This window comes from Scyliorhinus canicula, chromosome 6, assembly GCF_902713615.1.
Source record: "Scyliorhinus canicula chromosome 6, sScyCan1.1, whole genome shotgun sequence".
NCBI classification, from domain to species: domain Eukaryota; kingdom Metazoa; phylum Chordata; class Chondrichthyes; order Carcharhiniformes; family Scyliorhinidae; genus Scyliorhinus; species Scyliorhinus canicula.
Genome location: NC_052151.1, coordinates 190,115,560 through 190,132,967, shown reverse-complemented (window position 1 = coordinate 190,132,967; position 17,408 = coordinate 190,115,560). Strand labels below are relative to the sequence as shown.

The 17,408-nt window shown below is 45.4% G+C and overlaps 1 protein-coding gene across 1 annotated transcript in view; it reads right to left on the bottom strand.

Moving 5' to 3' along the window:
• The window catches only part of LOC119967969 (collagen alpha-1(IX) chain-like), a 184,498-nt gene that overhangs the window by 136,373 nt on the left and 30,717 nt on the right, over positions 1-17,408 (bottom strand). The window contains exon 5 of the mRNA XM_038801070.1: positions 2,067-2,463. Coding sequence (XP_038656998.1) covers positions 2,067-2,463 — 397 coding nt within the window. The remainder of the gene's footprint in view (positions 1-2,066; positions 2,464-17,408) is intronic.

Here is a 17,408-nt window from a genome sequence, read left to right as displayed (position 1 = left end):
ACACTTCTTCCCTATGCACCTCAATGCCATTTATTCTAATAGACTGGGTCTCAGCATTCTCCTCCACAACATTATCTTTTTCCTGAGTGAATACTGACGAAAAGTATTCATTTAGTATCTCACTTATCTCTTCAGCCTCCACACACAACTTCCCACCACTGTCCTTGACTGGCCCTACTCTTACCCTAGTCATTCTTTTATTCCTGACATACCTATAGAAAGCTTTTGGGTTTTCCTTGATCCTACCTGCCAAAGACTTCTCATGTCCCCTCCTTGCTCGTCTCAGCTCTCTCTTTAGATCCTTCCTCGCTTCCTTGTAACTATCAAGCGCCCCAACTGAAACTTCACGCCTCATCTTCACATAGGCCTCCTTCTTCCTCTTAACAAGAGATTCCACTTCTTTGGTAAACCACGGTTCCCTCGCTCTACCCATTCCTCCCTGCCTGACTGGTACGTACTTATCAAGAACACTCAATAGCTGTTCCTTGAACAAGCTCCACATATCCAGTGTGCCCAACCCTTGCAGCCTACTTCTCCAACCTACACATCCTGTCATGTCTAATGGCATCATAATTGCCCTTCCCCCAGCTATAACTCTTGCCCTGCGGGGTATACTTATCCCTTTCCATCACTAATGTAAAGGTCACCGAATTATGGTCACTGTTTCCAAAGTGCTCACCTACCTCCAGATCTAACACCTGGCCTGGTTCATTACCCAAAACCAAATCCAATGTAGCCTCGCCTCTTGTTGGCCTGTCAACATATTGTGTCAGGAAACCCTCCTGCACACATTGTACAAAGAACGACCCATCTAATGTACTCGAACTATATCTTTTCCAGTCAATATTGGGGCCTCACGGTAGCATGGTGGTTAGCATCAATGCTTCACAGCTCCAGGGTCCCAGGTTCGATTCCCGGCTGGGTCACTGTCTGTGTGGAGTCTGCACGTCCTCCCCGTGTGTGCGTGGGTTTCCTCCGGGTGCTCCGGTTTCCTCCCACAGTCCAAAGATGTGCGGGTTAGGTGGATTGGCTATGCTAAATTGCCCGTAGTGTAAGGTTAATGGGGGGATTGTTGGGTTACGGGTATACGGGTTACGTGGGTTTAAGTAGGGTGATCATTGCTCGGCACAACATCGAGGGCCGAAGGGCCTGTTCTGTGCTGTACTGTTCTATGTTCTATGTTCTAATATTTGGAAAGTTAAAGTCTCCCATAACAACTACCCTGTTACTTTCGCTCTTTTCCAGAATCATCTTCGCCATCCTTTCCTCTACATCCCTAGAACTATTAGGTGGCCTATAGAAAACTCCCAACAGGGTGACCTCTCCTTTCCTGTTTCTAACCTCAGCCCATACTACCTCGGAAGAAGAGTCTCCATCTAGCATCCTTTCCGCCACCGTAATACTGTCCTTGACTAGCAGCGCCACACCTCCCCCTCTTTTGCCCCCTTTTCTGAGCTTGTTAAAACACCTAAACCCCGGAACCTGCAACAACCATTCCTGTCCCTGCTCTATCCATGTCTCTGAAATGGCCACAACATCGAAGTCCCAGGTACCAACCCATGCTGCCAGTTCCCCTACCTTATTTCGTATACTCCTGGCATTGAAGTAGACACACTTCAAACCACCTACCTGAACACTGGCACCCTCCTGCGAAGTCAAATCTGTGCTCCTGACCTCTATACTCTCAATCTCCCGTACCCCAAAACTACAATCCAGGTTCCCATGCCCCTGCGTGCTAGTTTTCTGTTTTTCATGCACAAATACCCCCAAGTCCCTTTGTGTTGCAGCTTTAAGCAGTTTTTCTTCAATTAAGCATCACTCTGCTCTTTTGTTCTCTCTTCCAAAATGAACAAATTCACATTCCCATAGTATACTCCATTTGCCAACTTGTTGGCAGCCTGTCACTATCTCTTTGCAAACTGTCTGTATCCCTCTTGCAACTTGCCTTTCCATCTATAATGCAGTATTTTCTTTCAACTTTAAGTCAAGGGAAAGTTTATCAGTCAACATTACGTTGCTTATTAATAAATCAACAGCAGAGAACAAGTAGCAAGCATTGTGCTTACCGGCACGGAGATCCTAGAAACGTCATTAAACTTCCCGATAAACGTGCCTCCTCTGGTATCGATAATCCTTTTGGGCTTGACTGGTTGTATTTGCACCTTCTTGCAGTCAATAAAAAGAATGATGGTGTCCGTCCCGACACTGATTAAAATCTTATGCCATTCAGAATCAAACAGGTTAGCTACTGGTGAAAAAGTAATGGTTTGAAGTCCACCTTCCAGCCCAAGCACATCAAACTCCACCGACTTGGTTACACCATTTATTCTCACACCAATTTGCTCCTTGCCAAAAGGATCCTTTATTTGCCAAATATTCCAGTTTTTATCGATAATCCTGCCAGCCACTCGAAATGTGGTGACAAAGGAAAATTCAAAAGGAAACCCATTTGGAAAGGCAACACTGTTGGGAAAAGAACATTGTCACATTTACCTCAAACAATTTATTACATTACAGCAAATATTCAGCATACCAGAAAATGGGTGATCCTTCTTTCATTTCTTAGCTTCATCCTCTCTCGCAATCACAACCTTTCTTGATTTTCACTGACTCCTCTCCTGCTCCTCTATTATTCTGTGTATTTATTTCCCCGCCTCTCTTCAACACTCACTGTTGGAATCAAACAATATTGTACTTGCTCCAACTTGTCTCTTACTCCACCTTTCTTCTACAATCTACGGATTTGTGAAGTCTTTGTTCGCAAGCAGAGAAGCAATTCTTTTGTCCTCTTTCTTACTCCGTGATGGTGTCTTGCACCATGAACTTGGGCTTCTCACTCAATAGAACAGAGAATATACAGTGCAGAAGAAGGCCATTCGGCCCATCAAGTCTGCACCGACCCACTTAAGCCCTCACTTCCACCCTATCCCCGTAACCCAATAACCCCTCCTAACCTTTTTTTTTGGTCACTAAGGGCAATTTATCATGGCCAATCCACCTAACCTTTGAACTGTGGGAGGAAACCGGAGCATCTGGAGGAAACCCATGCAGACACACGGAGAATGTGCAAACTCCACACAGACAGTGACCCAACAAGGAATCGAACCTGGGACCCTGGCGCTGTGAAGCCACAGTGCTATCCACGTGCTACCATGCTGCCCGTGCTAGGCTTCTCACTCAATACTAGCAAAATATATGTCAAAAATTCCTTTGGGAACATTCTCCTGACTGTCACCACAACCAGGATGTAAACTGCAAACAAATGCATACACTAGGTTTCTGTTCATTATACTGCAATTTTTAATAAATCTTCACTATAAAGCTGGCCTCTGTAATGGTGACCATGTCAACTCTCATTAATTGTTTGGAAAACCCTATCTAGTTCACTAGTCCTTTAGGGAAGGAAATCTACTGTCCTCACTGGTCTGGTCTACATGCGACTCCAGATCCACAGCAATGTGGTTGACTCGTAACTGTCCCCTAAAATGACTTTGCAAGGACAATTAGGGATAGGCAACATAACATTGGCACAATGCCCACATCCCATGAATGAATAAAGTTAACCTAGCAGGACATTTGCAGTGGCACGCTTTAACTTCATGAGGCACCAGTAAAAATATTTTATTCACTAATACATATTGACTTCATAGGGTAAATTTTCAGATGCACTGCCTGTTGGTGAAGCAGCATGATGAGCGCGCAAGCAGATAATTTATCTGCATAAGTACATCATTTAATTGTTTCCTAAGTTATTTTTCAATCCTAATTTATTGATTGTGTTATGTACAGGCTGGGATTTAATTTCAAACAGCCCCGATTTTCCTTCTCACCGTCTGTTTGCAAACAGAAAGGTATTTGTCGCTTTTTGATTTCCCCCTTTACAAAGGGTGGCGTATTTTGCAACGCCTCCGTTTTGGAGTGATCCTCCTCTATTAATAACTTCACAGCAAACATGAGATTGGTTAGAATCAGAGGGTTAGTTTATTTTACGCACACTCAAAAATGCGGGAAGGGGGTTTGCCATGCCCCCCGCTCTGTGTTCATACAATAAAAGAGGAATAAGGGAAAGAAAGAGATAACAGACAAAATAGGAATGATAGTTTTACATCAGTCCAGAGTCTGAAGTCTAACGGTATATATCTTCAGAGAGGTTAACAGGCTGAAGCTGATGCAAATTACTTTACTTTTCCAGTAGCGCTGACTTTCATAACGGGAAAAAAAGTAGCTTAGAAGGTGGGCGGTGTTGGTCATGCGACTTAACTCCCATTTCTTCCCCTTAGTTTGGACAAAGGATGTATGTTTCTGGTCTGGATTCTTCACATGGTTAATGTTTAATTAATTGATAAGTTTACCAGAGGTTTTGAAGACCTATTTATTCGCAAACAGACCATCTCTGTTGGCCAGAGCTTTCCTTCAGAATGTAAAGAGACCTTTTGGCATTTCCTTGGTATTTGATTTCCGTAGTCACAGGGGCTATTAGGATCTCTTTAGAGATAATGAGATTGATGTGGTTTTCTGAAGGCTGGAAATTCCTTTTGTGCGAGGTGGAGCCAGTCCTGTGTTCAGTCCATGTCTATTATATTTATTTAAAATAATTTTATAGAGCAGCCAGGAGGATATTTATTATATATTATGTTTTCTTTCATGTCTTCTTGGCATGAAATTGGTTACATGCCTTTACAAAGTTGGCCAATGAGGAAGCACTACTGTTGCCTCATTGGAAAGACTATAAGAGATACAAAATTTGTCCGAATGTTTATGGCTCAAACCAAATGGCAAAGTTAAGATTCAAGAGGGGGGAGTAAAAAGACAAGTAGTTGTTATAGGGGATTCTATAATTAGGGGGACAGATAGTATCCTATGCAAGCCGGATCGGGAGTCTCATAGAACATAGAACAGTACAGCACAGAACAGGCCCTTCGGCCCTCAATGTTGTGCCGAACAATGATCACCCTACTCAAACCCACGTATCCACCCTATACCCGTAACCCAACAACCCCCTTTTACTTTTTAGGACACTACGGGCAATTTAGCATAGCCAATCCACCTAACCCGCACATCTTTGGACTGTGGGAGGAAACCGGAGCACCCGGAGGAAACCCACGCACACACGGGGAGGACGTGCAGACTCCGCACAGACAGTGACCCAGCCGGGAATCGAACCTGGGACCCTGGAGCTGTGAAGCATTTATGCTAACCACCATGCTACCGTGTTGCCCCTCGCATGGTGTGTTGCCTGCCCGGTGCCAGGGTGCGGGACATCTCTGACCGGCTTGAAAGGATATTGGAGCGGGAGGGGGAGGATCCAGTTGTTGTGGTCCACGTTGGGACTAACAACATAGGTAAAGCTAGGGTGGAGGACCTGTTCGGGGACTATCAAGCACTAGGAAGAAAATTGAAATACAGGTCCTCAAGGGTCATAATCTCCGGATTACTGCCCGAGCCACGTGCCAATTGGCATAGGGACAAGAAAATTAGGGAAGTAAACACGTGGCTAAGGGATTGGTGTGGGAAAGAGGGATTCCACTTCATGGGACATTGGCATCAGTTTTGGAACCGGGGGGGGGATCTGTACCGTTGGGACGGTCTCCACCTGAACCGATCTGGAACCAGTGTTCTAGCGAAGAGGATAAATAGGGTGGTCAGTAGGACTTTAAACTTCTGAGTTGGGGGGAAGGGAAAGTGAAAGCGACAGGGAGCATGGAGTTAAATGGAAAGATACGCAGGAGGATAATATGTAGGCAGGTGGATTTAAGCTTGAGGCAGACTAGGAATTCAACAAAAAGGAAGGATAACTTTGGGCATCTTAGGACTTCCAATATCTGTAATGATAAGAAAGTTAGCATTAAGGCACTTTACCTGAATGCTCGTAGCATTTGTAACAAAGTAGACGAACTAATGGCACAGATCATCGTGAATGATTATGATGTGGTAGGCATCACAGAGACATGGCTGCAGGGGGTTCAGGACTGGCAGTTAAACATCCAAGGATATACAACCTATCGAAAAGACAGGGAGGTGGGCCGAGGGGGTGGGGTTGCCTTGTTAGTTAAGAACAAAATTAAATCTATGGCACTAAACGACATAGGGTCGGATGATGTGGAGTCTGTGTGGGTAGAATTGAGGAACCACAAAGGCAAAAAAACCATAATGGGAGTTATGTACAGACCTCCTAACAGTGGTCAGGACCAGGGGCGCAACATGTACCGGGAAATAGAAAAGGCATGTCAGAAAGGCAAGGTCAGAGTGATCGTGGGGGACTTCAATATGCAGGTGGATTGGGTAAATAACGTAGCCAGTGGATCCAAAGAAAAGGAATTCATGGAATGCTTACAAGATGGCTTTTTGGAACAGCTTGTCATGGAGCCCACAAGGGAGCAGGCTATTCTGGACCTAGTGCTATGTAATGAACCAGACTTTATAAAAGATCTTAAAGTAAGGGAACACTTCGGAAGCAGTGATCATAATATGGTTGAGTTCAGTCTGCAGTTTGAAAGAGAGAAGGCAAAATCGGATGTAATGGTGTTACAGTTAAATAAAGGTAATTACGAGGGCATGAGAGAGGAACTGGCGAAAATCGACTGGAAGCAGACCCTAGTGGGGAAGACAGCAGAGCAAAAATGGCAGGAGTTTGTGTGCATAATTGAGGACACTGTACAGAGGTTCATCCCCAAGAAAAGAAAGATTATCCGGGGAGGGATTAGACAGCCATGGCTGACAAAGGAGGTCAGGAAATGTATCAAAGAAAAAGAGCGATCCTATAAAGTGGCCAAAAGCACTGGGAAATCAGAAGATTGGGAAGGCTACAAAAACAAACAGAGGTTAACAAAGAGACAAATAAGGAAGGAGAGGATCAAATATGAAGGCAGGCTAGCCAGTAATATAAGAAATGATAGTAAAAGTTTCTTTCAATACCTAAGAAACAAACGACAGGCCAAAGTAGACATTGGGCCAATTCAAACTGATTCCAGAAGGCTAGTGATGGGAGACGAGGAAATGGCTGGAGAACTTAATAAGTACTTTGCGTCTGTCTTCACAGTGGAAGACATGAGTAATATCCCAAAAATTATAGAGGGTCAGGGGGCTGAGTTGAGTATGGTTGCCATTACAAAAGAGATGGTGCTAAAAAAGCTAAAAGGTCTTAAAATTGACAAATCTCCTGGCCCCGATGGGCTACACCCTAGAGTTCTGAGGGAGGTGGCTGAAGAAATAGCGGAAGCGTTGGTTGAGATCTTTCAAAAATCACTGGAGTCAGGGAAAGTTCCGAACGATTGGAAGATCGCTGTTGTAACCCCCTTGTTCAAGAAAGGATCAAGACAAAAGATGGAAAATTATAGGCCAATTAGCCTAACCTCGGTTGTTGGTAAAATTCTAGAATCGATCGTTAAGGATGAGATTTCTAAATTCTTGGAAGAGCAGGGTCGGATTAGAACAAGTCAACATGGATTTAGTAAGGGGAGGTCGTGCCTGACGAACCTGTTATAATTCTTTGAGGAGGTGACAAGTAGGTTAGACCAGGGAAACCCAGTGGATGTGGTCTATCTGGATTTCCAAAAGGCCTTTGATAAGGTGCCACACAGGAGGCTGCTGAGTAAGGTGAGGGCCCATGGTGTTCGAGGTGAGCTACTGGCATGGGTTGAGGATTGGCTGTCTGACAGAAGGCAGAGAGTTGGGATAAAAGGTTCTTTTTCGGAATGGCAGCCGGTGACCAGCGGTGTCCCACAGGGTTCAGTGTTGGGGCCGTAGCTGTTCACCATATATATTAATGATCTGGATGAAGGGACTGGGGGCATTCTAGCGAAGTTTGCCGATGATACAAAGTTAGGTGGTCAGGCAGGTAGTGCTGAGGAAGTGGGGAGGCTGCAGAAGGATCTAGACAGTTTGGGAGAGTGGTGCAGGAAATGGCAGATGCAATTCAACGTGAGAAAATGTGAGGTCGGGCAGCACGGTGGCCTAGTGGTTAGCATAACCGCCTCACGGCGCTGAGGTCCCAGGTTCGATCCCGGCTCTGGGTCACTGTCCGTGTGGAGTTTGCACATTCTCCCCGTGTCTGCGTGGGTTTCGCCCCCACAACCCAAAAATGTGCAGAGTAGGTGGATTGGCCACGCTAAATTGCCCCTTAATAGAAAAAATAATTGGGTAATCTAAATTTTAAAAAAAAAAAAAAAAAAAAAGAAAATGTGAGGTCTTGCACTTTGGAAAAAAGAATCCAAGCATAGACTACTTTCTAAACGGTGAGAAAATTCATAATGCCAAAGTACAAAGGGATCTGGGAGTGCTAGTCGAGGATTCCCTAAAGGTAAACATGCAGGTTGAATCTGTGATTAAGAAAGCGAATGTAATGTTGTCATTTATCTCAAGAGGGTTGGAATATAAAAGCAGCGATGTGCTACTGAGCCTTTATAAGGCTCTGGTTAGGCCCCATTTGGAGTACTGTGTCCAGTTTTGGGCCCCACATCTCAGGAAGGACATACTGGCACTGGAGCGTGTCCAGCGGAGATTCACACGGATGATCCCTGGAATGGCGGGTCTAACATATGATGAACGGCTGAGGATCCTGGGATTGTATTCATTGGAGTTTAGAAGGTTAAGGGGAGATCTAATAGAAACTTACAAGATAATACATGGCTTAGAAAGGGTGGACGCAAAGAAACTGTTTCCGTTAGGCGAGGAGATGAGGACCCGTGGGCACAGCCTTAGAATTAGAGGGGGTAAATTCAGAACAGAAATGCGGAGACATTTCTTCAGCCAGAGAGTGGTGGGCCTGTGGAATTCATTGCCGCGGAGTGCAGTGGAGGCCGGGACGCTAAATGGCTTCAAGGCAGAGATAGATAAATTCTTGATGTCGTGAGGAATTAAGGGCTACGGGGAGATTGCTGGTAGGTGGAGTTGAAATGCCCATCAGCCATGATTGAATGGCGGAGTGGACTCGATGGGCCGAATGGCCTTACTTCCACTCCTATGTCTTATGGTCTTATGGTCTTAAGATTAATTATGATTTCACAGAGAAATATACCACCAGTTCTGCTGCTCCCTTTCAGATACCATCTGACCTGGAACATGTATTGCAGAGGATTGGATCTTATGGTGTGTTTGGCATGATGCCCTTTAATTCCCAGGACATTGCTTTGTATTTCTGTAGTGCCTTTAACATAGTAGAATGTCCCAAGAGTCTTCACAGAGGTGATTCTCAAACAAATTTTGATACTGAGATATTAGGACAGATGATCAAAAGGTTAATCAAAGATCGAAGTTTTTCACGCGCTTCTTTTAAGGTGCAGCGGGGGGCGGGGGGGACGAGAAGATGATGGTTCAGTGGTAACATCACTGGACCAATAATCCAAAGGACCTGCCTAAGGGGCAGCATGGTAGCATTGTGGATAGCACAATCGCTTCACAGCTCCAGGGTCCCAGGTTCGATTCCGGTTTGGGCCACTGTCTGTGCGGAGTCTGCACATCCTCCCTGTGTGTGCGTGGGTTTCCTCCGGGTGCTCCGGTTTCCTCCCACAGTCCAAATATGTGCAGGTTAGGTGGATTGGCCATGATAAATTGCCCTTAGTGTCCAAAATTGCCCTTAGTGTTGGGTGGGGTTACTGGGTTATGGGGATAGGGTGGAGGTGTTAACCTTGGGTAGGGTGCTCTTTCCAGGAGCCAGTGCAGACTCGATGGGCCAAATGGCCTCCTTCTGCACTGTAAATTCTATGTAATGCTCTGGGAGACTTCCGAAGTTCAAATCCCACCATGGAGATTAGTGGAGATTAAATTCAATGAATAAATCTGAAATATAAAGCTCGGCTCAGTAAGGGTGACCTTGAAACTGTCATCAATTGCTGTAAAAACCCATCTGGTTCACCAATGCCCTTTGGGAAGTCATTCTGCCATCTTTACCCAGTCTGACTTACATGACACACAGCAATGTGGTTAACGCGGGGAAAGATGTACACAAGGTGCCTCCCACCAGGGTATTGTATTTTTAGCAACAAAAGCAGAAAATACTGGACAATCTCAGCAGGTCTGACATCTTCTGTGGAGAGAGAAGAGAGCTAACTTTTTGAGTCAGGATGACTCTTGTCAAAACTGGAGAGAACTGGAAATAGGGTCAGATTTATACTGTGGTGAGGGGGGGGGGGGGGGACGTGGAGCGGTCGGACTGGATAGGGAGACAGCGATAGGTGGATTGACAAAGATGTCGTGGACAGAAAGACAAAGGGACTGTAAATTCCAGCAAATGGCGCTGGTGAACATTTATGCCTCAAACTGGGACAATGCGGAGTTTATGAGGCGAATCCTGGCAACGGGCCCGGGTCTAGACATGCACCGACTGACCATGGGGGGGTGTGGAGGAATTTTAATACGGTGCTGGATCCTAGGCTGGACAGGCTTCCCTAATAATTGGCTTTTATCACTTGTGTTTTTAGCCCTTTTCCGCCAAGTTGCTGGGGGTATTTTTACTTATATCCCATGGAGGTGACGGCACAAGGTGCCCACATAAGGGAAATGCCCAGGAGGGATCATACAAAAAAATATGGAGATTCCCAAGCAGTGCCACTTCAACCCTGGGAGATTATGGGATTTGTACGGTGCTGATGGAGTCTTTCAGGACTAAGGTTGCGCCCATTTCAATGACGCCGACATCCTTGTTACATGTGCTTAGTGTCGCGTCATTTACACTTTAAGTGTAAAGCTGAAGTTATCGCACGGTTATCGACACAGGTGTATTGACACTGCTGCAAGAAGCAACAACATCCTTGATTACCCATTGCAGCCCAGAAATACCAAGCACTGGATCAGTCGTTAACATTCTATATAACAGCACTCTGGATTCTCCCAATCCTATCTCAAAAGCTTTGGACATGGCATACATCTTTGTGCATCTATTGAAGGAGTCGCCATTGCGATTCCAAAGTTCCTTTTGAACGCCTACCTTGAGACTTCATTAATCTCCTGGACTGCAACAATCACCAATGTTGTGCCTCCTGCCCAGAATCACGGAGCTGATATTTGGACTTATTTGGATTATTTACTATCTGCACTACTTGAAAGAAAGAGTTTCATTTATATAACACCTTTCACAATCTCAGAACATCAAAAAAATGTAGTCACCGTTGTAATGCAGGAAACGCGGCAGCCAGTTTGTGCACAGTTAGATCCCACAAACATCAATATGATAATGATCCAATAACCCATTTTTGTGATTCTGGTTAGTGGGAACACCAGAGAAATCTCCTCTGCTCTTCTTTAAAATTTGGTGTCATGGGATTTTTTTTTTAAACATCCACACAACAGGAAAAACAGGGTCTCAACCAAAAGACCAAAGACTTACCTCAGAACTGCCCTGGAGTGTGACAGCCTTTGCTGAACCCAAATCTCAGGGCCTTGAATCCACAGTCTTATGACTCAAAGGCAAGAGAGTGACACATTGAGCCCCAACAGACCATCTCCACTACCTCCTCCAAGAGTGTGACCCACTGAGCCCCAACAGACCATCTCCACTACCTCCTCCAAGAGTGTGACCCACTGAGCCCCAACATACCATCTCCACTACCTCCTCCAAGAGAGTGACCCATTGAGCCCCAACATACCATCTCCATTACAAGTTACAATCCTCCATTACAAATTACAAGTTAGCCAGGAAGGACCTAAAGGGAGAGTTAAGAAGAGCGAGGAGAGGACACGAAAAGTCATTGGCGGATAGGATCAAGGAAAACCCTAAGGCTTTCTATAGGTATATCAGGAACAAAAGAATGACTAGAGTAAGATTAGGGCCAATCAAGGATAGTAGTGGAAGGTTGTGTGTGGAATCAGAGGAGATAGGGGAAGCGTTAAATGGATATTTTTCGTCAGTGTTTACACTGGAGAAAGACAATGTTGTCAAGGAGAACACTCAAGTTCAGTCGACCAGGCTAGATGGAATTGAGGTTCAAAAGGAGGAGGTGTTATCAATTTTGGAAAATGTCAAAATAGATAAGTCCCCTGGGCCAGATGGGATTTATCCTAGGATTCTCTGGGAAGCCAGGGAGGAGATTTCAGAGCCTTTGTCCTTGATCTTTATGTCGCCTTTGTCGACAGGAATAGTGCCGGAAGACTGGTGGATAGCAAATGTTGTCCCCTTGTTCAAGAAGGGGAGTAGAGACAACCCTGGTAATTATAGACCTGTGAGCCTTACTTCGGTTGTGGGTAAAATGTTGGAAAAGGTTATAAGAGATAGGGTTTATAATCATCTTGAAAAGAACAAGTTGATTAGCGATAGTCAACACGGTTTTGTGAAGGGTAGGTCATGCCTCACAAACCTTATTCAGTTTTTTGAGAAGGTGACCAAACAGGTGGATCAGGGTAAAGGGGTTGATGTGGTGTATATGGATTTCAGTAAGGTGTTTGATAAGGTTCCCCACGGTAGGCTATTGCAGAAAATAAGGAAGTATGGGATTGAAGGTGATTTAGCGGTTTGGATCAGTAACTGGCTAGCTGAAAGAAGACAGAGGGTGGTGGTTGATGGCAAATGTTCATCCTGGAGTTCAGTTACTAGTGGTGTACCGCAAGGATCTGTTTTGGGGCCACTGCTGTTTGTCATTTTTATAAATGACCTGGAAGAGGGTGTAGAAGGATGGGTTAGTAAATTTGCAGATGACACGAAGGTCGGTGGAGTTGTGGATAGTGCTGAAGGATGTTATAGGATACAGAGGGACATAGATAAGCTGCAGAGCTGGGCTGAGAGGTGGCAGATGGAGTTTAATGTGGAAAAGTGTGAGGTGGTTCACTTTGGAAGGAGTAACAGGAATGCAGAGTACTGGGCTAATGGCAAGATTCTTGATAGTGTAGATGAACAGAGAGATCTCGGCATCCAGGTACATAAATCCCTGAAAGTTGCCACCCAGGTTAATAGGGCTGTTAAGAAGGCATATGGTGTGCTAGCCTTTATCAGCAGGGGGATTGAGTTTCGGAGCCACAAGGTCATGCTGCAGCTGTACATAACTCTGGTGCGGCCGCACCTGGAGTACTGCGTGCAGTTCTGGTCACCACATTATAGGAAGGATGTGGACGCTTTGGAAAGGGTTCAGAGGACATTCACTAGGATGTTGCCTGGTAAGGAGGGAAGGTCTTACAAGGAAAGGCTCAGGGACTTGAGGTCGTTTTCGTTAGAGAGGAGAAGGCTGAGAGGTGACTTAATAGAGACATATAAGATAGTCAGAGGGTTAGATAGGGTGGACAGTGAGAGTCTTTTTCCTCGGATGGTGATGACCAACACGAGGAGACATAGCTTTAAATTGAGGGGTGATAGATATAGGACAGATGTCAGAGGTAGTTTCTTTACTCAGAGAGTAGTAGGGGTGTGAAACGCCCTGCCTGCAACAGTAGTAGACTCGCCAACTTTAAGGGCATTTAAGTGGTCACTGGATAGACATATGGATGAAAATGGAATAGTGTAGGTCAGATAGGCTTCAGATGGTTTCACAGGTCAGCGCAACATCGAGGGCCGAAGGGCCCGTACTGCGCTGTAGTGTTCTATGTTCTATGTTCTATTACCTCCTCCAAGAGAGTGACACATTGAGCCCCAACAGACCATCTCCATTACCTCCTCCAAGAGAGTGACTCATTGAGCCCCAATATACCATCTCCAGTACCTCCTCCAAGAGAGTGACCCATTGAGCCCCAACAGAGCATCTCCATTACCTCCTCCAAGAGAGTAACCCTTTGAGCTCCAATAGACCATCTCCAATACCTCCTCCAAGAGAGTGACCCATTAAGCCCCAACAGACCATCTCCACTACCTCGCCCAAATGTGACCCACTGAGCCTCAGCTGACACAACAGAACATCACCACTACCTCCTCCAAAATCATCAATCCTTTTAAGACCGAGGCCGAAGATTTTCATCTCAGGGCTTCCTCAAACCAAGGTCAATCATGTCTGCTTCCTCCAGGGAGAGACTGCACCTGCTTATTCTGTGAATCTCCTGGTGCTATATCTCTCTCTCAGAAGACATCCAAAATCACTTCACGTCTTTTTGAAGTGTTATGCAAATAAATTCAGCAGCACAGCTAGAATAAGATGTAATAAACCAATTTTGATGTTTGTTTTTACAAGTATGTTATTTTAGGATTTCAACTGACAGATAGAAGTAGTTTTCATTTTATCCAGCAAACAATCTGCTGCTGAATCTGGGGATGCTTGAGGGATGTATGAAGGAATCAAGAAAGCAACAGGCCCAGCAGCAACCAATTCGACCCCCTTGAAGACACACAAAATAGGTGCGGAAGAAGGCCATTTGGCCCATCGGGTCTGCTCTGCCATTCATTAAGATCATGGCTGAACGGTTTGTGTTTTGAGTTCAACATTCCCATCAACCCCGATAACCTTAGGTTCCCTTGACTAGCAAGAATCTATCTATCTTTGCCTTAAAAATATTCAATGATCACTTCCACTGCCAATTGACAATAATCATAAGAACTACAGGAGTAGGCCATTTGGCGCCTCTAGCCTGCTTCGCAATCGATACAACCATGGCTGACCTCCACTTAATTCCACTTCCCATCTGTCCCCCCTAACCCTCGACTCCCTGCTGAATCAAAAATCTGTCAAACTTATCCTTGAATATCTTCAATGACACAACCTTCAGTGCCCGCTGGGGTGGGGTGAGAATTCTAAAGATTAATGACCCTCTGAGAGAAGAAATTTCTCCTCACCTCAGTCTTAAATTTGTTTCCCTTAATTCTAGATTTCCCCACCTGTAGGAAACATCCTCTCAGCATCTACTCTGTCAAGCTCCCTCAGATCTTGTATGTTTCAATAAGATCACCTCTCATTCGTCAAAACTCCAATGTGCATAGGCCCAACCTTTCCAAAGACAACGCCTTCACCCCAACATTATCAGCCTAATGAATCTTCTCTGAACTGCCCTCCTTCTTGCTGTATCGACGTGCTGACTTTTTGAAATTCATGTAGGCCACCCAGGTCCCTCTGTACAACCGCATTCTGTAGCTTCTCTCCATCTAAGTATTATTCTACTTGTCTATTCTTGTCTAACCTGTTCTCTGATAGGTTCCAGAATATATTGTTCTAAGAAACTGTTACAGATACATTATGAACTAATTTCCCAGGCTACCATTGCCAATTTGATTTGTTCAATTGATGTGAAGATTGAAGTCACCCATGATCACTGCAGTACCTTTCTTGCAAGCTTTTTCCTGATGTATATGTTGTCCTGTTATGTAGTTACCATCAGGGAGTCTATAAACTATTCCCACCAGTGACTTATTTTCTTTGCTATTTCTTATAGCCACCCAAACTGATTCTACATTTTGATCTTCTGAGTACTAATCTCATCCTTTAATAATAGAGCTATCCCATCTCCTTTTCTTTTCTTCGTGCCTTCCAAAATGTCAAATACCATTAAATATTCAGCTCCCAGTCTTGGCAACCATGGGCTGGATTCTCCAAAAATGGGGCTATGTCCCCACGCCAGCATAAAACGCTGGAGTTTTACTCTTGGAGATTCCTTAAAAATATTAGCAGCTATTCACCTACCTCCAGGGTGCTGGCAGGGCCCCAAAGTGCTTCTCACAGCTTCAGGTTTCGAGTCCGCGCATGCATACGGCGGCGGCCTCAAGTGGCTGCGCCGAACGCGATGGCGGACTCAGCCGGCGGACCTGGACGAGGAAAGAAGGTCCCAACAATCGGCCCAGCGCGGCTACAAATAACACGCCCAATCGCCGCCCCGGCCAGCCGCGGTACTTGATCCCCCCACGCCCCACCAGGACTGAGTCCGCAGCCGCCACCCGAGGTTCCCGACCGGCCAGACATGGTTAGAACCACCTGGTCGGGAACTCGGCCACTGGGTGGGCCTCTGTCAATGGTCCATCAGACGTCCCGCGTAACCCGCATGCGAATGATACTCCGGGGACCGGAGAATCCCGGGAGTGGTGCCGGCTAAGATTCCCATGTGAACATCGATTCTCTGCCCCCCGCGCCAAATGCCATTTTGGTGCGGGGCTGCGGAGAATCCCGCCCAATGTCGCTGTAATAGTTATTATATGCTCATTTATTTCTATTTGTGCTGTCAATCCATCGCATGAATTTTTTACTAAGAGAAGTGCCACAAACACTGATCTGCCCTGATTTTGTCAACCTCACTAAGGCCTTGCTGTGTAAACTGCTGCTGGGGAAAATGTGCTGTCCACCTGGACTCCTGTGAACCATTTCTTCATCCCAAAAAACATGCAGTATCCTCAGTTACAATGGAGCATCATCAGAGGCTTCCTAGATCACCAATAGGGTAAAACAAGACCCCCATCCTGTCGCCAACTCTCTTTGGTATATTTTTCTCCACGTTGCTAACATGCACCTTCAGTGACTCAGATGAGGGGGTCAACCTGCATGCCAGAGCCAACAACAAGCTGTTCAGCTTGGCAAGACTGTGCGTCAAGACCAAACTGCATAATGTCCTACTTCATGAGTTTGTGGTAGCCACACTGACATTCCATATTGAAGTCACGGAACCTACTCCCCCGCCCCGCCCGGGTTCGATTGGCTTTCTTGCCGAGGGATAGGTAGTCATTGGAGTGGCATTGCCTAATTTGTTGTATTATTACTGGGTGGCAAACATTGAGAAAATGCAGGGGTGGTTTTGGGAGCCAGTATGGGGGCGGGTGGAGAAGGCTTCTTGTATAAGTTTGAGTTTGAGGGTACTTGTTAGTGCTCCTCTTCCATTCTTTCAGCGAAGTTCTCTTCGAGTCCAGTGGTAATAGCTCTCTAAAAATATGGAATCAATTCAAACAGCACTTTCAATTAGGGTCTATGTCACTACTGGCGCCAGTCTGTGGGAACCATAGATTTGTACTGGAATGGACTCGATGTACAAGAGGAATGAGATTTTAAAGCATTTTTTCACAGAAGGTACGTTTGCTAAGCTGGAGGAGCTAGTGGAGAAGTTTCAACCCCAGAGAAGTAATGAGTTCAAGTATTTGCAGGTGCAAAACGTTGTTTGTAAGGAGCTTTCTTTGTTTCCTGGGTCGCTTATGAATAAGGTGTTGTCTCTTGACAAGATTGGGGAAGGGAAGATATCAGACATATATGGGCAGATGGTGGAGATGGAGAAGGCTTCATGAATCATATGATTATACAGTGCAGAAGAGGCCCTTCAGCCCATCACGTCTGCACTGACACATGAAAAACACCTGACCTGCCTACCTGATCCCATTTGCCAGCACTTGTCCCATAGCCTTGAATGTTATGACGTGCCAAGTGCTTATCCAGGTACCTTTTAAAGGATGTGAGGCAACCCATCTCTACACCCTCCCAGACCATCACCACCCTCTGGGTAAAGAAATAACTACTTGGAGTCAGTGGCCCATATTTAAGAACTCAGCGACCAATCTAAACAAGTATGCCACCACAGTCACTGACTTTATC